The following is a 22,932-nucleotide window of genomic DNA, read 5'->3' on the forward strand; positions in this document are numbered from 1 at the left end:
GATCAGGTACTAACTGAGACGCAGTATCAAGGAACTGGGGACAAGCCTAAAACTGACACCAGCTGGTAGAATGGAATAAGACAAGTATTTGAAGCTCCAAGCTGAGTCTTTATGCTTACACGCTGCAGGCAACAACCACACAACAGCTCCTAACAAACCAAGGAGGCATCCTTTCCCTGTGATAATGAGTCTTCATCACTCACAGGAGTATCCACAAGCAACCACATATACCACAGTGATGCTCCATGTTAGCTAACCACCCATCATTTCATATAAGCAGTAGCCATGGCACATTAGTGATATGCTCAAAAACTCATTGCCTTATGATGAAGCCCCAGAATCTGTTCTTTAGCACATGAAAATAAACTCAAATTGACATAACAAACAGTAGACCCAAAATCAACACAAACCTGGAGGAGTAATAAGGGTTCTTCGATGTTCTTTACACCAACCAACTGGATGAATGTGTGGGCTAGAGGCTTCACACCTGTAGGTTATATAAATTTAAAAATCGTAATTATCAGGATAAATTCTCAAATACTAGTAAAAGTTCAAAAAAGTTAAGAGGTTGTGAACACCTTATACAGAGTTCTATTTTTTACAATCTATCTAATTTGAAAAAAATATTTGCTATACCAAAGGATTTTTCACTCTTCCAATATATTAGTACCAAGTAGATTTTTATCAGATACATATCGTATAAACTTGATACCAGGGAAATAGTTTTTGTTCCCACACAAATTGTGTTATATCCCTCAACTTCAAAAATAGCAAAAATTAAAAGATAATAAATTTGTATGAGTGTGAGTGAAGGGAAGTCCAGGACATTTGCAAGGTTTTGGGCATGGCCACTAGAAGAGTATACTTACCATTTTTTGAGACAGGAAGAATGCAAGCACAGCCTGACATTCCAAACAGTGAATGAAGAGTTCTGTTACTAACATGTTTAATAAACAGGTCACGAAGTAGATAATGAGCACAAAAATTTGGAGTTCAAGGGCAAGATCAAGGCTAAAAACACATATTTAGGAGTCATCAGCATTTGGGATGGTATTTAAAGCCATGAGCAGAGATGCGACCATCCAGAAAATGAGTACAGAGAACAGAAAAGAGAAGAGAAGAGACAAAGAAGTCCAAGAAGGAATGACTAGTGAAGTAAGAGAGAGAAAGAAAGATGAAATCGATTGGGTCAGATGCTACTGCTAGGTCAAAGAAGAGACAAACAAGAACTGATCACTGGATTTACCAACATAAATGTCATTAGTATAGTTGAAAAGAGTTGTTTTGGTGGAGCTGGGAATGGGAAAGGGCAAAAGCCTGAATAGAGTGGGTGTAAGAGAGAGTGGAAGGAGGAGATTGGTTCAAGATGGCACAGTAGAAGGATGTGCTCTCAATCCCTCTCGTGAGAGCACCAGAAGCACAACTAACTGCTTAACAATCATCGATAGGAAGACACTGGAACTCACCAAAAAAGATACCCCCCATTCAAAAACAAAGGAGAAGCCGCAATGAGATGGTAGGAGGGGCGCAATCACAATAAAATCAAATCCCATAACCACTGGGTGGGTGACTCACAAACTGGAGAACAATTATACCACAGAAGTCCACCACTGGAGTGAAGGCTCTGAGCCCCACATCAGGCTTCCCAACCTGGGGGTCTGGCACTGGGAGGAGGAATTCCTAGAGAATCAGACTTTGAAGGCTAGCAGAATTTGATTGTAGGACTTCAACAGGACTGGGGGAAACAGAGACTCCACTCTTGGAGGGCACACACAATGTAGTGTGTGCATCAGGACCCAGGGGAAGGAGCAGTGACCCCATAGGAGACTGAAACAGAACTACCTGCTAGTGTTGGAGGGTCTCCTGCAGAGGCAGGGGGTGGCTGTGTCTCACTGTGAGGACAAGGACACTGGCAGCAGAAGTTCTGGGAACTACTCCTTGGCATGAGCACGCCCAGAGTCCACCATTAGCCCAACCAAAGAGCCGGGTAGGATCCAGTGCTGGGTCACCTCAGGCCAAACAACCAACAGGGAGGGAACCCAGCCCCACCCATCAGCAGACAAGCAGATTAAAGTTTTACTGAGCTCTTCCCACCAGAGCAACACCCAGCTCTACCCATCACCAGTCCCACCCATCAGGAAGCTTGCAGAAGCCTCTTAGATAGTGTCATCCACCAGAGGGCAGACAGCAGAAGCAAGAAGAACTATAATTCTACAGCCTATGGAACGAAAACCACATTCACAGAAAGATAGACAGAATGAAAAGGCAGAAGACTACGTACCAGATGAAGGAACAAGGTTAAACCCCAGAAAAACAACTAAATGAAGTGCACATAGGCAACCTTCCAGAAAAAGAACTCAGAATAATGACAGTGAAGATGATCCAGGATGTCGGGGAAAAAATGGAGGCAAAGATCGAGAAGATGGAAGAAACATTTAACTAAGACCTAGAAGAATTAAACAGCAAACACCTAGAAGAATTAAAGAACAAACAAACAGGGATGAACAATACAATAACTGAAATGAAAACTACACTAGAAGGAATCTGAGGCAGAAGAATGGATAAGTGACCTACAAGACAGAATGGTGGAATTCACTGCTGTGGAACAGAATAAAGAAAAAAGAATGGAAAGAAATGAAGACAGCCTAAGAGATCTCTGGGACAACATTAAACGCAACAACATTCACATTATACAGGTCCCCGAAGGAGAAGAAAGAGAGAAAGGACCAAAGAAAATATCTGAAGGGATTATAGTCGAAAATTTCCCTAACATGAGAAAGGAAATAGCCACCCAAGTCCAGGAAGCACAGAGAGTCCCAGGCAGGATAAACCCAAGGAGAAACACGCAGAGACACACGGTAATCAAACTGACAAAAATTAAAGACAAAGAAAAATTATTGAAAGCAAGAAGGGAAAAATGACAAATAACCCACAAAGGAACTCCCATAAGGTTAACAGCTGATTTCTCAGCAGAAACTCTATACAAGCCAGAAGGGAGTGGTATGATATATTTAAAGTGATGAAAGGGAAGAAACTACAACCAATATTACTCTACGTGGCAAGGATCCCATTCAGGTTTGACGGAGAAATCAAAAGCTTTACAAACAAGCAAAAGCTAAGAGAATTCAGCACCACCAAACCAGCTCTACAAAAAACGCTAAAGGAACTTCTCTAAGTGTGAAACACAAAAGAAGAAAAGAACCTACAAAAGAGACCTGATAACAATTAAGAAAATGGTAACAGGAACATACATATCAATAATTACCTTAAATGTGAATGGATTAAATGCTCCAACCAAAAGACACAGGCTCACTGAATGGATACAAAAACAAGACCCATATATATATGCTGTCTACAAGAGACCCACTTCAGAACTAGGGACACATACAGACTGAAAGTGAGGGGCTGGAAAAAGATATTCCATGCAGATGGAAATCAAAAGAACGCTGGAGTAGCAATACTCAAATCAGATAAAATTGACTTTAAAATAAAGAATGTTTCAAGAGACAAGAAGCACATTACATAATGATCAAGGGATCAATCCAAGAAGAATATGTAACAATTATAATATATATACACCCAACATAGGAGAACCTCAATACATAAGGCAACTGTTAACAGCTATAAAAGAGGAAATTGATAGTAACACAATAATAGTGGGGGACTTAAACACCTCACTTACACCAATGGACAGATCATCCAGGGAGAAAATTAATAAGGAAACACAAGCTTTAAATAACACAATAGACCAGATAGATTTAATTGATATTTATAGGATATTCCATCCAAAAACAGCAGATTACACTTTCTTCTCAAGTGCACATGGAACATTCTCCAACATAGATCACATCTTGGGTCACAAATCAAGCCACAGTAAATTTAAGAATACTGAAATCATATCAAGTATCTTTTCTGACCACAACGCTATGAGATTAGAAATCAATTACAGGGAAAAAAAAGTAAAAATCACAAATACATGGAGGCTAAACAATATGTTACTAAATAAGCAAGAGATCACTGAAGAAATCAAAGAGGAAATCAAAAAATACCTAGAGGCAAATGACAATGAAAATTGGATGATCAAAAACCTATGGAATGCAGCAAAAGCAGTTCTAAGAGGAAATATTATACAAATACAATCCTACCTCAAGAAACAAGAAAAATCTCAAATAAACAATCTAACCTTACACCTAAAGGAACCAGAGAAAGAAGAACAAACAAAACCCAAAGTTAGGAGAAGGAAAGAAATCGTAAAGATCACAGCAGAAATAAATGAAATAGAAACAAAGAAAACAACAGGAAAGATCAATAAACCAAAAGCTGGTTCTTTGAGAAGATAAACAAAATTGAGAAACCTTTAGCCATACTCATCAAGAAAAAGAGGGAGAGGACTCAAATCAATAAAATCAGAAATGAAAAAGGAAAGTTACAATGGACACCGCAGAAATACAAAGCATCCTAAGAGACTATTACAAGCAACTCTATGCCAATAAAATGGACAACCTGGAAGAAATGGACAAATTCTAAGAAAGGTATAATCTTCCAAGACTGAATCAGGAAGAAATAGAAAGTATGAAGAGACCAATCACAAGTAATGAAACTGAAAAGGTGATTAAAAATCTTCCAACAAACAAAACTGCAGGACCAGATGGCTTCACAGGTGAATTCTATCAAACATTTAGAGAATAGCTAACACTCATCCTTCTCAAACTCTTCCAAAAAATTGCAGAGGAAGGAACACTCCCAAACTCATTCTATGAGGCCACGATCACCCTGATACCAAAACCAGACAGAGATACTACAAAAAAAGAAAATTACAGACCAATATCACTGATGAATATAGATGAAATAATCCTCAAAAAATACTAGCAGGGCCTCCCTGGTGGCGCAAGTGGTTGAGAGTCTGCCTGCCGATGCAGGGGATACGGGTTCGTGCCCCGGTCTGGGAGGATCCCATATGCCGCGGAGCGGCTGGGCCCGTGAGCCATGGCCGCTGAGCCTGCGCGTCCGGAGCCTGTGCTCCGCAACGGGAGAGGCCACAACAGTGAGAGGCCCGCATACCGCAAAAAAAAAAAAAAAAAAAAAAAAAATACTAGCAAACAAAATCCAACAATACATCAAAAGGATCATACACTATGATCACATGGGATTTATCCCAGGGATCAAGGATTCTTCAATATAAGCAAATCAATCAATGTGATACACCATATTAACAACCTGAAGAATAAAAATCATATGATCAGGTCCATAGATGCAGAAAAAGCTTTTGACAAAATTCAACACCGATTTATTATACAAACTCTCCAGAAAGTGGGCATAGAGGGAACCCATCTCAACATAATAAATGCCAGATATGACAAACCCACAGAAACATCATTCTCAATGGTGAAAAACTGAAAGCATTTCCTCTAAGATCAGGAACAAGACAAGGATGTTCACTCTCAATACTATTATTCAACAGAGCTTTGGAAGTCCTAGCCACGGCAATCAGAGAAGAAAAAGAAATAAAAGGAATACAAACTGGAAAAGAAGAAGTAAAACTGTCACTGTTTGCAGATGACATGATACTATACATAGAGAATGCTAAAGATGCCACCAGAAAACTACTAGACCTAATCAATGAATCTGTCAAAGTGGCAGGATACAAAATTAATGCACAGAAATCTCTTGCATTCCTATACACTAACAATGAAAGATCAGAAAGAGAAATTAAGGAAACAATCCGATTCATAATTGCAACAAAAAAGAATAAAATACCTAGGAATAAACCTACCTAAGGAGGTAAAAAACCTGTGCTCAGAAAACTACAAGACACTGATGAAAGAAATCAAAGATGACACAAACAGATGGAGAAATATACCATGTTCTTGGATTGGAAGAATCAACATTGTGTAAATGACTATACTGCCCCAAGCAGTCTACAGATTCAATGCAATCCCTATCAAATTACCAGTGGCATTTTTTACAGAACTAGAACAAAAAATCTTAAAATTGTATGGAGACACAGAAGACCCCAAATAGCGAAAGCAGTCTTGGGGAAAGAAACGGAGCGGGAGCAATCAGACTCCCTGACTTCAGATGACACTAGAAAGCTACAGTAATCAAGACAATATGGTACTGGCACAAAAACAGAAATATAGATCAATGGAACAGGATAGAAAGCCCAGAGATAAACCCACACACCTATGGTCAACTAATCTATGACAAAGGAGGCAAGGATACACAATGGAGAAAAGACAGTCTCTTCAATAAGTGGTGCTGGGAAAACTGGACAGCTACAAGTAAAAGAATGAAATTAGAACACTCCCTAACACCATATACAAAAATAAACTCAAAATGGATTAAAGACCTAAATGTAAGACCAGACACTATAAAACTCTTAGAGGAAAACATAGGAAGAACACTCTTTGACATAAATCACAGCAAGATCTTTTTTGATCCACCTCCTAGAGTAATGGAAATAAAAACAAAAATAAAAAATGGGACCTAATGAAACTTCAAAGCTTTTGCACAGCAAAGGAAACTACAAACAAGATGAAAAGACAACCTTCAGATGGGAGAAAATACCTGCAAATGAATCAACAGACAAAGGACTGATCTCCAAAATATATACACAGCTCATGCAGCTCCATATTAAAAAAACAAACCACCCAATCAAAAAATGGGCAGAAGACCTAAATAGATATCTCTCCAAAGAAGACATACAGATGTCCAAGAAGCACATGAAAAGCTGCTCAACATCACTAATTATTAGAGAAATGCAAATCAAAACTATAATGAGGTATCACCTCAAACCAATTAGAATGGGTATCATCAGAAAATCTACAAATAACAAATGCTGCAGAGGATGTGGAGAAAAGGGAACACTCTTGCACTGTTGGTAGGAATGTAAATTGATACAGCCACCATGGAGAACAGTATGGAGGTTCCTTAAAAAACTAAAAATAGAATTACCATATGACCCATAATCCCACTGGGCATATACCCAGAGAAAACCATAATTCAAAAAGACACATGTACCCCAGTGTTCATTGCAGCACTATTTACAATAGCCAGGTCATGGAAGCAACCTAAATGTCAATCGACAGATGAATGGATAAAAATGTGGTACATATATACAATGGAATATTACTCAGCCATATAAAGGAATGAAATTGGGTCATATGTAGAGACATGGATGGATCTAGAGACTGTCATACAGAGTCAAGTAAGTCAGAAAGAGAAAAACAAATATCATATATTAACGCATATATGTGGAATCTAGAAAAATGGTACAGATGAAGCAGTTTGCAAGGCACAAACAGAGACACACATGTAGAGAAAAAACATATGGACACCAAGGGGGGAAATTGGGGGGCAGTGGTGGTGGTGATGGGATGAATTGGGAGATTGGGAGTGACATATATATACTAATGTGTATAAAACAGATAACTAATAAGAACTTGCTGTATAAAAATAAATAAATAAGTAAGTAAGTAAATAAATAAATAAAATGGAAAGCCGGGGGGGGGAAAAAAAGAGAGAGAGAGAGTGGAAGGAGATGGGAATAGCTAACTCAGAAAATACATTTAAGGGGTTGTGTTTTAAAAGGAAGAAGAGAAATGAGAAATTAGAAAAAGGGAGGTTGTTGGATTTTTTTAAATTTGGGACATACTTAGGGGAAGCTGGATTAGGCATATATGGAAATCTCTGCACATTAAGTTTGGAATTACTTCAAAATAAAACTTTTTTTTAAAAGATGGGAAATATTACTTCATTTATTCAAGACATATATGCTGAGCGACTACCATGATCAGGGCACTGTTCTAGGTGCTAGGGCTACAGCAACTATCAAAACAAACAAAAATCCTTTCTCCTGATTGGGTACCGTAGGAATAATTCAAAAGAGAGGGATGACCTATCAATGCAGAAGAGAACTCACTCTGTGCGAGGGAACAGAAAAGCGTGAGAGCAGGGGGACATCACGCACAGTTAGAGAGAAGCTTCCATAGAGATCAGAAAGGTGGGGAGACAACATGGTGGGAGCATGTGGACCTCTCTTCTGACCATGTCTATTTTGTCAGTGATACAGGAAGCAAGCTTACCAACTGAGTGGGAGAAAACGAGAGGGGTTGTGAAAGATTTGAGGGAATAAAAAGGGGAGTGAAATTTACTGGAAGAATAGACAAGGACATGTAGCAGGATTACGGGGCAGGACTAAGGGCCCCGTTGAGGTTAGCAGTCATGAAAGTGAGTTAGGCCAGTCAGCATGTTGCGTCTTTCTCCAGCTATATTCAACTGCTCAGGCACAGGCAGAGAGTAGGCAGAAAGTCAGATTCAACCAGAATTGGGATTTTGCCAGGCAAACACAATATAAGGAAGTAGAGGCTATACTTACAAGGGAGTAGTTATAACAGTATTACAAAATATACAAGCATCTAGAGGCATATTACAATTAAAACCTTAAAAAAAAAAAGTTGGTAGAACATTTCCCATCTGTGTTCTCAAAGATGATAGGAATCTTGAAGTTTAAAAATAACGTCAGGACCCTATGATCAAATATTTAAGGAAAATAACACATCTCCCTCTTAGAGATTTACAAACTACATCATTGGCATATTAAAGACTGAAGTTATTCTACACCAGGCATACTTCACCTTATTTCACTTTGCTTTACTGTGCTTTGTAAAGATCACGTTTTTTACAAATTGAAGGTTTGTGGCAATCCTGTGTTGTCAGAAGATGGTTAGCATTTTTTATCAATAAAGTGTTTTTTAATTAAGGTATATACATTGCTTTTTTAGACATAATGCTATTGCACACTTAACAGACTACAGAGAATTTTCTAGGAAATGTTGTAAGTGAACTAACATCCAGTCACCACTTTCCAAGTCAATCTTTCCAAGTGAGCAGCTCTGACCAGTAACACAAGATGAGCTGATGGAACCCCAATTTAATGCTGATTTTTCTCAAAATTATTTCAGTAGAAAATACCTTTAAATTTATAGTTGAAGGTTTTTATTCACTTATTGAATATCTCCTACCCACCCTCCCTTACACTATTACTTTTCTTAATCTATATAGGGTTACATGTGTACGTGTATGTCATTATTTTAGAAATGTGAAAGGAAGACATAATGCCGCCCAGTTCATATGGCAATTGGTACATTTCTTACACTATACACTTTCATAAAAGATATTTTAATACCCAATTCCTTCCGAGGCGTTATTATAAATTGTATAAGCAAAACTATGGAGCTCGATTTCCAGCTGTACTATTCTTTCCTAGACAATTATTTGGTTATGGATTATTAATAATGATGCAGACTTTATTTTAGGGAAATTTTTATTTTATTCTCGGGAAAGCTGTTAATTGATATAGGGATCCTTAAAAATGAAAAAATAAGTATATAATACTTTAATTTTTTCCTTCCCAATTTAAGACAACTATCAAGTACTTCTAATTATCTGTCAGGTTCATGTTGACTGAAATACAAGCATAAGACATAATTAACTCTTGATTTTACTGGATTTCTCTATAAATTGTAAGTAAGGGAAATACTGTAGCGTATCTTGGCCATTCATTCCTGTACTGCCTGAATCTTATTAAGGTTTCAATATTATTTAAATATTGATCAAAGTCACCGTCTAAAATAAACCAGGAAACCGTCTCAATAATGAAAATAAAAATAGCCCTATTTTTATCTAGTTTACTTATAGCTCCTCAATAGACAAACAACACTTCCTTCAGAAGTTGGAAGGCTGTGAAATCCTTTGTTACTATTGAAACACAAGTCATCTCTTAGTCCCATCTAGTGTTCAGAAGCAGAAATGTAACCAAGAAAAAATATATTGAAGAACAACTAATGGTGAAAAGTTTGGCAAATCGTTGCTCCCTGTGCCTTTCCTTTCTTTCTTTGGGGTTTTTATGTGTATTGTTAAAGAACTCCATCTCCAAAAAAAAATTTTTTTAAGTCCACTTCACAAGTAAGTGCAAATTATTTATGAAGGCTGCTAAGATCCAATCAGACCTAGACTGGTATTATTACAAAAGTAATAATTCATGAAAAGACCATGTTTGTAATATAAAGCGAGCAAACATTAAGATCCTCATTTTATGGAAACACTGAGAGGTTAAGCAATTTTGGGTTAAAAAGAAAGGGACCCTGGTTCTATCAGTCACAGCCAAAAGCTAAACGAAAGTAAGGCACACATGCTGGGCTCCCCAGATCTCGGCAGAGAGTCAAACAAGAACATTTCAAGACACTCACTTAAGGAAAACCTCAAAGTCTTCATTCAAGCAATGGTTTAGATTCTTTGAAGAAATACAGCACACTTGGCTTCTCTCACTCCCTAAATCCAGAGCATGATGACTGTCAATTTATTTCCCAGGGCCCACTTTCCTGGCTCCCACTCTGTGCTAACTCTTCAGGGCTTCCAACACTCTGTTTTACTACTAAACCCCAAACCTCATCATACGGAGTCATCATAGTTCTCCTTTCCATCCCTAATTCATTTCCAAACCCATTCCCCACAGTGGCTGTTTTCAATATTCATAATTTGCTTCAAGATTAAAACCTGATTTCACTAACACAGTGACTACTAGGAAAAGATAAAGGAGGTGCCACCTCATCACTCTAGCGTCAATTTTCCTTTCATGTCTTCACTTCCTCCGTGAGTGAGAATAAAGCATATTTCTTCCCAAGGCTAGCCCCTCCTACAGGACACGGTATCCTCAATTATTCAGTCTCAGATATCTCCCCTCTCCCTCTACAGTGGCTTCCTTCCTTCAGCTCAACACTCTCTGTGTACAGGAAACCCTCCTTAAGGGTTGAGTCCCCCTCAGGCAATAATCCACTTTCACCTTCAGGGCCAAACTTCTCTGCTTGATGTCATTTACAGCTATCTCTTTAACCTTTTGCAAACTGGTTTCTGTTTCTAAAATTCTTATTTTAATCCTCACACTACCTTGTGAGATAGGGACTATTAATCCTTTCTGCAAAGGGGGCAACTAAAGCTTCGAGGAGTTAAGTCACTTACTGAATCCCTGGGCTGCCATATCCCAAACATACCATTTTTGCCCCATGGGCTTAAACATAAGCAGTGCTTTCCGGGAATATTTCATCCCAACATCTAAGTACTAATTCCTATCATTCCTCATGGTCCAGTTCAAATCCCATGTCCCCAGGAAGACCTCCCCGAGAACCCTCCAGTGAGTCAGTCTTTCCTTCCATTTGCCACCAGAGACAGCAAGCAGTTGGCTCTATTAAGCACTAACCACCATCAACTCTGCAGCCAAGACAGTAGTGTGTTTCTCTCCGTTCCCAGACACTGAGCCCCTCAAGACTGAAGTGCAGAGCTACCTAGGTCCCTGTCATCTCTGTGACTCATCACCACCATCAAGGGTTGCTTTCCAAATTTAATGGTTGATGACAAACCTGTTAACTTTGACAATGCTCTAAGAAACTGACAACACAATGCAGCTTTTCAACATCATTTTGGGGAGACACATAAAACTAGTATCACTCTCAATGTACAAATGTGAAAGAGCCCCATCTCTAAAAAAAATTAGAAGAAGTTTGCAATCCACTTGGAAACAACAGTAAAAGGCCCCAGCCCCATATTTGTTCTAATTCACTAACTCAATGCTTCTCTTTTTCATAGATCTGTTTGATGATTTTTCAGCCTAATTCACTGGGATATTGGACTGAAATTCAAAGACGGCTGAAGTGGCAACCTCATGCTAGTCAACAGTCGCCTAAGTCCTGTTGTCATGGCTTCCTGGTTCCCAAAAGACAGGTCACGTGAAAATAACATTTTTTGGGGGGTGGGGTTGGGTCACATATTGCTATTATTTATTATTATTATTTTGTTAACTTTTTATTTTATATTGGAGTATAGTTAATTAACAATGTTGTGCTAGTTTCAGGTGCACAGCAAAGCGATTGATTCGGTTATACAAATACATGTATCTATTCCGAAAATAACATTTCTTAAAAGCAAGATTCCTTCCCAGGGCCTGAGGGAAGAGAGGGGGTGACTCCTCATTGTGGAGCCCAGCCTTCAGGCATCGGAAGATGATTGAAGGAAAGAGGCCACACGCTGCTCCGGGAGGATGGTGGCATCCTCACTGGGAGGGCTTTCCTTCTGCCATCCTTAAAGTTCTTTCCAGTATTCCAAAATTCTGTGATATTTAGGATTATTCCTAAGTCTAATCACTGTCAAGGGGATAGAATTAAACGACTACCAACTACCGGTAATAAAAGCACAGAGGAAACCCAGAGGTAAACCAATCATTATTCTAATACACGTATATTATTTCCTTTCATTAAAAACTACTTCAATCCTACATACATTTAAATCCCACGTAGCACTCCTCTTTGGAAGGAAGAAATGTTTTACTGCAATTAAACATGCAGTACCACAAGTGTGTGTGTGTGTGTGTGCGCACGCGTGTGTGTGCATGCGTGCGTGAGCGCTTTCAAATTCCCACTAAGGTAAAAAGAGATAAGATCACTGTCCAATTCAAAGGGAAAAAAATCTCATTTCCAAACTATTTTAAATTGGGAAAGCAATCCAATTTGTATCCTCAATTACATACCTAAGTAATTCATGCAGATACAAACCATTCCAAAATTCGAAGATCAAAGAACATAATATTTAATAAGGCTGGAGAAATTCCAGTACACTTAAGCAATTTTCAATGTGCCTTAATTGTATATTGAGGCAGAGAACACACCGTTATTCTTTTTCTGACAATTAACAAAATATAACTTCAAGAGTTAGAAGTATATCCTCAAAGTACATTCCATTCTAAAAAATAATTTGGTTGTGCTCATAAGAGTGCAAAATCAGAGCTGAAAGAGATCAGTTTTTCCCCCTGCTCTTTCTAATAAGAAACCAGGATGCTTCCTAGTCCCTAGGCATTTTCCATCAAAGAAAAATGTGACAAATTCTTCTAGAATTCCTCATTACTTTTTTCCAGAAGAATGTTTTTAAAGGAAATGCATCTTACGTCAAATAAGCAACTTAACTTTTAAACCCTGTAATACTTATAAGACCACAAAAATAACTGAAACTAACATCCACCCATTTTGTTTAAATCAGGCAAAAGCTCTAAAAAAAATTCTCCCTAAATGAATCAGACCTTTAAAAACAGAAAGCTCTCATTTCAACAAATTCTAACTACTGCTTTAAAGTATCCTTTATTAATAAAAGGACTGGATCCTAGTCATCAAGTTGGTACTGCCACCATCACAGCACATCAAACACAGAAGGGAGAAATATGTTCCTCCCAGGACAGATTACAATATTTCTAAATTTACAGTTTTCTCATCTATTCACTCACTCAAGATAGGTACACATAATTTTAAATGAAACAAAAACCACCAGTTTGCAGAAAATACGAAGAAGAGAAGAACATGGTGAGAAATACGATGAGGATTCAATCACCAAACCCAGAATGTGGGAGACTCAACAGGAAAAACAACCTGGTTTCTTCAATAAAAGTTACAAGGGGAAGACAATGATGGAGGAATAGGAATCTATAAATTAAAATTGATCAAGAGAAACATCAAAGCGATCATAAAATGTGCATCTTATTTGGACCTTGCTTGCAAGCAAGCAAGGAAGCAAGAAAACCAAGACAATTGGGGGAGAATGTTTAAGTGTGTTAGTGACATTATGCCATTTATAACTTTATATATTTGAAAAAAAAAGAATATGTTTAGAAGAGACATTCACAGATGAAATGCCATGGTATCTGGAATTTGCTTCAAAGCAATCCTGGTGTTGGGAATTTAGGAGTAGGAAAACACAGGAAAGAAGACTGATGTAAATTGGTAACTGCTGGAGGTAGGTAATGGCTGCAGGAGGGTCACTCTATTATTCTCACTTTTGTATATACTTGAAATGGTTTATGTTTCAATAATAAATTTGATTGCAAAGTGAATAAAAAGATATCCTATGAGGAAAATTATGCTCTGCAGAAAAAAGCTGGGTTAAACATACTAAAATATTGACAAGGACTTGACTCTATGCGATGTGATCACGGAACTACTTTAAAAACTTCTGTGAGGGGCCTCCCTGGTGGCGCAGTGGTTGAGAGTCCGCCTGCCGATGCAGGGGATACGGGTTCGTGCCCCGGTCTGGGAGGATCCCATATGCCGCGGAGCGGCTGGGCCCGTGGGCCATGGCCTCTGGGCCTGCGCATCCGGAGCCTGTGCTCCGCAACGGGAGAGGCCACAACAGTGAGAGGCCCGCATACCGGAAAAAAAAAAAAAAAAAACTTCTGTGAAAACCATATGTAACATGTAATTCAGATTTTTAAAATTCACCGTTTAAAAGTCTGAATAGCAAATGGCTTTCACTGTCTCTCCTTTTTTAAAACAATGCAAGTAAAACTGATGCCTGTCTGAGAATCCAATTTGAGGATTAATAGAAATTATTGATGGCTCTACTGAATATTTAAATATACACATACTGAAAAAGACAGGAATCAAGCTTTCCTGAAACTGAGCTACATTTATATAAACTAAACTCCATTTGCTACTGTAACATTAGCCTTATTTTATAAAGATGTCTGTCACTTCTCATTGTTAAGTATTCTGCAGAAGGAACTAAACTGCAGAAATGACGTTCACCAGCAAACTGAACTGTAGTTTCATCAATGAACATGAATTTGGTATGAAAAGTCATTATTTCAATTGCTTAATCAAAATCTCATGGTTTTATTATAATTATTTTATGATTATGTAATTTTATAATTATGTTGCTCCTACCACTTTATGTAGTATAGTCAACACCCATAAGGATTAAAAACAATATTCCTCAATTAAGAATTTGTATTCAGCAATTATAAATAGTTAAGTTAGCTCCTGGGCATGAAAACATGAAAGGAAGATTAAAATATTTTCCTGAAAAATGAGATGAAGGGGAAGTGTGAGTCTGTGCATACAGTCATGTGTGAGTGTCTGTTGGGAGTGTGGTATGAATTGCACTTCCACAGGAGGAAGTCAACTAAAATACAAATCACGAAGTAGAATTAAAGGATGTTATTTAGAAATATATGCCATATGGAACAGGTAAAAAGTTAAAAATCTGAAATGGGAAAGAGTGGGCCAGAGCACTGTTACTTTAGTCATACGCTTTGCATTATTACTGTTTTTAAATCATGTACTTGGATAAACACTCAATTAATAAAGCACACAGCAATGGAAAAAATGTCTCACCAATAGTCATAGCTCTCATCCCAGTTGTCAAAATGTACGAGGAAACGATTGTCCACCATATCTGTTACCGTAGCAACACAGATGAATGCAGGGTTCTTTTTGTCTACAGCTTCAAGCTTCATTCCAACTCGAAAGCCTGATGGGATCACTGTCTATGAAACATACAGATTTAATTAGAGATAAGCACACACTTAACAGCAAGGACCTGCACCCTCTCTGCACCTCTGCCTGAAGGCCTGGCATCCATCAACTGTATTCACATAATTTAAAAATCATGAACCACTTTTACAGCAGAGTTGCTTTCCAACAAGCAGCAATAAGGAAAATGCCCTGTTGCTACACCCAATTAACTATCTGGACCTTTAAAACTTACGCACCCACAACCTCGCAAAGTTAATTAAGTTTAACATGTGACTTGATACTTTAGATGACTACATGAGTTAGGCAAGTTTTATTTACTGTAGAGTTTACTTTCAGTTTTTCTTTTCCTTTATTACAGACTTAACAATGAGAATTATTTCACACAAAATAAGCACTTAAGTTAAAAATGTGTGTAAGTCAGTATAAATTCACTCCCACTTCTGAAAAGGTCTTTCAAAAGAGTACTCTATTGAAAAGTAGGTCATCTTCCTATACAAAAGGCTACAAATTATTACAACTTTGATTCAACAATACAGATATTATTCACAATAGCACGAAAAGAACTGGCTGTTAACACATACAGCCATTCAAAATAGTTTGCAATATAAGGAAATCCACAGATTAGCAGCCATCTGGGACATGAAACTAAGACAATAATAAGTTCAGTAAGACTTAGTGCTTGAGGTGCTGCAGGTGTAAACATTCCTTACAATCTTTTGTGAGGAAAAGTATCCGAATCTCAGAGAAGTAACTGAATATCAGTTATATCGATCACAACACATTACAAATCATTTCAGCCCTTCTAAAAAAAATCCTTCTGTCCAGACTGAAGCGCACAGATACTATTCTAATCACTTTAAGCAAAGTAGATGTTATCTCTCTTTTTACTATAATTATACAGCTATCATTAGAAAAACGTGGACAGCCATGTGTCTGAATATGTTAGAGTGAAGTTCCGTCTGAGTCGAAGGATCAGGCACTAATGCTACACAGATACTGTTACTACATATTTAAGCCCTGAAATTATTTATCAGTGTTCTGACCATAAATATTTGAGTATTCTGAGGTAGAGGAATCTAGAAATAGAAAAATTAATTGCCTCTTAGATACCGAACACACAGCCCAAGATTAAGTTTTGTGCTAGCAATGCACAGAATTTAAGACGATGGCTCAAGGCAGTGGATCAAATCCCTGACTGAACTCATCACCAGAGAACCAGACAAGGATTAGGAAACTTTGGAGCAGTGACAGCAAGCAGGCTGCTGAGTTTTCCACCTGACTGATCTTCCTTCCTTGTCTTGACAGAGAATGATGCTGAATGACTACGCGGTATTAACATTTCAGCAATTAAGCTATCCTCTCAATTAAGACATTTAAAAATAATAACCCTGCTTATTATCTCTATTAATTACCTAAATGCACACACACACACACACACACACACACACACACACACACACACACCCCTCTCCAGTTCTCTAACTCAATCTGGGTTATGTTCACAATTTGGTTAGACAGTGTTTCAGCCGTGACTGATGCCCTCAAAACACCCGGTTAATGTCATTTCCTAAATGAGGGTATTTGGAGTGTAAGAAGGTTTTTCCCCACTCCTGATATTTATTTGGAGGGAATCCCTAGTGAAACATGACTGTCTCTCTCTACGCTCTCACTCACTGTCCCTAACTGGTGAATCTGGAAAGAGGAACTGGTCACACCTTTAAGAGTAAGCTGGCCTACAGGGCATAACAGTCTCCACTCTGCCCCTCTAGGAGCAAGAGCTGTCCTGCAAGAGGGTAGTCTGCCCTGGTCCAGTGCTCCTGGGCTTGGCTGGTGAGGCAGGAAGGGCCAGTAAATCTCTTCAACCCCAGGGCTCAGAATCAAGAAACTCATCTGCCAGCAGATACAGGCCATGCATGTACTCCAACTGAGCCCTTACCAACTATAAAGATGAGACTTTGGTTTTCCACCTGCTTGCTCTCTGTTCTTTCCAATGAGATCAGAACTGGGGCAGGGAAGAAGACTAACATATCAGGCCTCCTCAGAGAGGCCAACAGGTCAAGAAGTAGAAAATACAAACACATCCAGACTTGGCTTCTGTTACACTGCGGAACAGAGCTAGAAGCTGGAGAGAAGATTTAAATGATAGTCTCTAGCGTGCAAATCTAAATGGGGCCACATGCATCTCACCATGTGAATCCCATTTGAACAGCACTCCTAAAGCCAAGTGACAGTAACAATGAAATGTCACAATTTTTCTTATGCACCTTAATTGTAAATTATACCTAGGTTTTATACTATGTTGCCTTTTATTACTTAACAAAAAAAGACAGCCATGTTATGGCTAAAAACATATTTATTCATGATGATTTTAAGCTAATTTTAAAGTTTAATTAAGATAAGAGCACTGTATTTACCAAAGCTATAAAATGTATTATAGTTTCTTGTTATCCCTTAATTTATCTAGTGAAACACACAAAAGCCACTTCCTGTGAAAGGAAAAGTATTTTGGAGGTACTTACTATATTCTGATTTTCAAATAATGACTTGGGAGCAGCCTGAGCTTTGCATGTCTTGAGATAAGCCTGCCAATTAAATTCTTCTTCTTTATACCCTAGGGTAAGCACATATAAACACACAGTAAAATACCAAAATATTTCACACTTAGCTTTCCCCTCCTACTTTTATCTGTAACTCCAACATGCCAAAATCAAGCAATCAGGTGACCCTTTAAATAGACAGTATTTGACTCAGAATTTATATCTATGTATTTTTATACACAGGGTATTTATTTCCAACAAATTATATTATTTTTTTCAATTCTGAATGAATGGTAATGGATGAAAAGAAAAGGTGTAAGAAAGCAAACATATATTATACTCAGATGGACTTCTTTTTATTACCAGACCATTTCTACCAGTATTTAGGTAGAATTCCTCAGCAGTGAGCTAGAGTAGTTGAGTTCTTTGTTTTTCCCTCACCCGTTCTACTCTGGGAGACTAACTTGTAGGAACAAGTGGGAAGCTGGAAAAAATGGTAATAACAACAGATAAAATCTTTCTGGCCTGTCACCACAAGAATGACAATTCAAGATTTATGAAGTAAGCATGCTGGCAAATTACAATAATGGAAATGTCCTTGTCTTAATTTTCACAATTTCACGTTTAATGCTGGTAAAGCCAACATTTTCTTCAAAAAGGAAACTGAGCATTTAATTTTATCTACTCATGTGCTCTCTTCTACTTCCATCAAAGTCCAGAGGCTGGTGTGAAAGGAACAGCTAATAATTCACCATATATAACAGGCCAATTTACACAAAGGCTTACAGATTTTCTTCTTCATCCTTATCTTTTCTAGGCGCTTCTGTTTGATCCTTCAGTTATCTGAAAATACCATTCTGCCATTAATTTTTCACTTAAAACCAAAGGATAGCTTGTCCATTAAAACCCAATAACCCTGAGACAGGCCAAAGATATCAAACTAGTAACCTGGTTCTTTGACATCAAGCAAAAAATACTGAATGTAATATGAAAAGGAAGGAAATAAGAAATTATTAAATATATTAGGGATGAACTGAAAAAGATAGGATCTGTTATTCTTGGATGTTTTGTAAACATGAAACAGACAGAAGCACTGGCAGACTGTAATATAAAGAATTTAATAATAAAAGAGTAACTGCTGTTAGTCCAACCCCCAGCTGAACTGATTTGCAGTGTTATATTCTCCTTTCCAGTCTCCTAAATATTCATATACGTAAGTTCAATGCATAATTTCTCAAGATTTTTTATTTACTGAAATGTCAGTAAATATATTTAGCTATGTAAACATGTTAGAACTAACTTTTCAATCATATTTCAAGGATGTATTTGTGCGTGTGTTGTGTGTGTGTATGAAATAGAAATCTGTAGCTAAAACCTGTAGTCAAAATTAAGCATCAAGCAGGTGCTATGTGACATGCAAGTAAGTACACGGATACAGTTTATTCTCTTAAGTAGGATTCTATTTTTAAAATTTTTTTCACTTTATTTTATTTTATTTTTAATTAATTTATTTATTTTTGGCTGTGTTGGGTCTTTGTTGCCGTGCACGGGCTTTCTCTCTAGTTGCGGCGAGCGGGGGCTACTCTTGGTTGCGGTGCGCGGGCTTCTCGTTGCAGTGGCATCTCTTGTTGCGGAGCACGGGCTCTATGTGCATGGGCTTCAGTAGTTGTGGCTCACGGGCTCTAGAGTGCAGGCTTAGTAGTCATGGCGCACGGGCTTAGATGCTCCACGGCATGTGGGATCTTCCCGGACCAGGGCTCGAACCCGTGTCCCCTGCATTGGCAGGCGGATTCTTAACCACTGCGCTACCGGGGAAGCCCTAAATTTCTTTCACTTTAATAAACATTTTTCATCATTAACAATAAGCTTAAATTTTGGCCCACCTGAATAATCATAAAGTCTGAATTCTTAAAAATCTAAATTAAGATGTAAGAAAATAAGTGTTTCAGAATATAAAATGTGAAATTAAAAAGTGACAATACCTTTTGGAGGATGGAGTTTGTGGCCAGTTTTCTCACACCACCCAACTGGGTGAATATCCAGAGCATCTGCATTTACCCAGAAGTCATAACAATCAGAATATCCATCAAAGTGCAGCTTTATCCGGTATCCACAAACCTGAAACAGGTAAAGGAGGTCGATTAAAAAACGAAACCAATGAGAGTCCGCCTGCCGATGTAGGGGACACGGGTTCGTGCACCGGTCAGGGAAGATCCCACATGCTGCAGAGCGGCTGGGCCCGTGAGCCATGGCCACTGAGCCTGCGCGTCCGGAGCCTGTGCTCTGCAACGGGAGAGGCCACAACAGTGAGAGGCCCGCGTACTGCAAAAAAAACCAAAAACCAAAAAACAAAAACGAAACCAAAAAACTCCAAAAATCCAGAAATTTCTGCACATGTACAAAAATAAATTAACATGGATATCAAGTATGATATGGATTATGTTAATCAAAGCACCCTTGTTAACAGCCACAAAAACAAGTGAACAAATAACAAAATCTAAAAGCAAAGGCTGTCACATTGGGAAGAGCTGAGCTACAGCATTCTGGCATCACCTTCAGTTCCACCAGGAGCACATGGATCCTGGGTGACAATTCTCCCGGGCAGACAAGTTCTCTGTTCACTCCCTACATTGTACAAGCACATGCTACCAAGGGGAGCCGGCAGCACAGGGTGCACAGCTCCTGCAGGGTGCCAGAGTGGGTGCCCTGCTGTGCACTGGCTCCGTGCTAGCTCTCTGTCCTTTATAAAGCTCCACACACGGCGATATCCAGCCAGACCACGGCTGGTGCAGACACGTGGAGAAGTCAACTTATTCTCCTCTCCACTAGTAGCAGATTGGGGAGAAAGAAAGAAAAGCCTCCCCAGTTCATACTTAGATGAGACAGGCTCCCTGGAATCCAGTGAAAACTCACTCTATGTAACGCATGCCGAATGCTGATGCCACATATCTGCCTAAATTAGGGCCCCACTCGGGGGAGTTCTCAGTTGAAAAAAAAAAAGGTTATGTAGGTTTATGGGGCTTTCGCTGGGTCACGCTTGGCCTTGGGCTCTCAAGACAGTTCAGCCTCTCAGTCTCCTTCCCACTAGCACAGCAGATGTGTTCAAGTGGAACCACACGCCACACCAGACCTCTAACCACTCCAGGGCACCTGCCTCACAGAAGTCTGAACAAGAAGCTTGAGATTAGAGTGTGGAGCCAGGGCAATTCACAATCCCAAAGTAATCAGGAAGCTGTACGGTTACTGCCATGAAGAGTTCTCTAGCGCATACTGTTAGAATTCAAGTGGCAGAACAAACTTACAGAGTGAGTCTCACTTTATGAGAAAAATTATATTCGTGTGACTCCATGTATGTATTTATGTATGTTTCGGTGGGTATATATACATATATTATTATGTGTGTATACATATATACATATGCCCACACATACATACATAAATACATACACGGACTCACACACAAAGGTATACGTATTTAGGCACACACATTTATATACATACTTACACACATATATATGTAAATTCACAGTAAAAAAAAAAAAGTCTGGAAGGACAGATGCCAAATATTAACAATGATTTGTTTTGAGAAGTGGGAAAGAAGAGGCAAAAGGGAATGATGGATTTTTAAATATTTTATCTTACATATTAGCATTTAAAAAAATAGAAGGTATTAATGCTACATATATAAAAGTGAAAATAAGCTGACTCCCCCTAGAGAGATAAGAACACCCTGCAGAGCCGAGAATGGGGTCTCTAGAAGCACGATCGTTCGAGAAGGGTAGGTGGCTGCCCCCCACCCATCCCATACCAAGGAGGAGCTCAGGGGCTGCTTCTCTTACAATCCTTGGAGCTAGGCAGGCCCACCCTGCCTTACCCTCAGTTGTCTCTGGTCAATGCCTAAGAAACAAGCCCCTTCGGTAATTTATCCCTTCAACCCTTCAGGGTCATACTGCTCTGAGCTTCTGCCCCGTGCCGTCAACTTCCCACTACTCCCCCTATAATCTCTCTACTATAGCTTAAGCCCTCCGAAACCCTTTGGTAAACGGCCTCCTCCACCCTCAGCTTCCTTGCTCAAAGGCACATCTGCTTCTTCCCTCTGAAGCCTTCCGTCAAGTGGAGGCTGCTCTTTTTCCAACTCTCCGTCCCTCCGAGGCCCAAGCGTGGCCTCCTGCCTCAGGCCACACCGTGCTCCTGGGCCTGTTCTCCACCCTGCTCCTCTGAGGCCTGTGCCATGTGGCTGCACCACTTCGCCCTCATCATCCTGCATACTACCTCCCAAACATCCCTTGTCACTCGTCACACTAAGCACTGGCTCACTCTCTTCCTTTCCATCCTGAGTAGTTCCACCAGGCACATGGGTGACTCAGCCAATACCGCAGCTCCTTCTCCCTGCACTTCCTCTTCCCATGGATCCTGTCCCATCAGAAACTGCGCTGCCTTTCAACGATTAAATTAACACATCCATTCAGTTTGCTAACTCAGTTACTCCTGATACACTTCCTTCTGAATCTCAATGAAAACTCTAGCATCTCACATTGATTCCTCTACTTTCTCCATAGCATCCTCCTTTCTCTGAAGCCTCCTTCCTTAGCAGTCACTTAAAATATTTTGTCAACATATTAAATTGTTGCCCTAAAATGTTGTCTGACAAAACTCCATTATCCCAAGTATCCACCCAGTCTGCACCTATACCTGGTCTAGGGACTGGTGTTAAGGGAAAAAGATGACACAAAGTCAATCCTCATTATTCATGGTTTCCATATTTGCAAATTCACCTTGATAACATACATTTGTAACCCCAAAATAATATTTGTGGGGTCTGGGGACACGTGCATGCACAGAGTGGTGAAAAATCTGACTCACCCAACATGCAAGTTTCTAGCTGAGGCTGAACAAGGCAAGATGCTCTGCCTTCGTGTTTCGTACCTCACCCTACAAGCAAGTGTCCTTTATGTTACCTACTTATTTAGTGTCACGTCTTTTCATGTTTTGTTCTTTTTGTTGTGATTTTGCTATTTAAAACCACCCCTAAGCCTAGTACTGAA

At 39.0% G+C, this 22,932-nt stretch overlaps 1 protein-coding gene across 8 annotated transcripts in view; it reads right to left on the reverse strand.

Moving 5' to 3' along the window:
* Positions 1-22,932, reverse strand: part of L3MBTL3 (L3MBTL histone methyl-lysine binding protein 3) — a 128,236-nt gene that overhangs the window by 64,176 nt on the left and 41,128 nt on the right. For all 8 annotated transcript variants that reach the window (XM_060114378.1, XM_060114377.1, XM_060114376.1 and 5 more), the window contains 4 exons: positions 19,870-20,005; positions 17,870-17,961; positions 15,210-15,361; positions 411-487 (listed from right to left, as the gene is read on the reverse strand). In XM_060114378.1, coding sequence (XP_059970361.1) covers positions 411-487; positions 15,210-15,361; positions 17,870-17,961; positions 19,870-20,005 — 457 coding nt within the window. The remainder of the gene's footprint in view (positions 1-410; positions 488-15,209; positions 15,362-17,869; positions 17,962-19,869; positions 20,006-22,932) is intronic.

Source organism: Mesoplodon densirostris, chromosome 12 (genome assembly GCF_025265405.1).
Source record: "Mesoplodon densirostris isolate mMesDen1 chromosome 12, mMesDen1 primary haplotype, whole genome shotgun sequence".
In the NCBI taxonomy this organism is placed as follows: domain Eukaryota; kingdom Metazoa; phylum Chordata; class Mammalia; order Artiodactyla; family Ziphiidae; genus Mesoplodon; species Mesoplodon densirostris.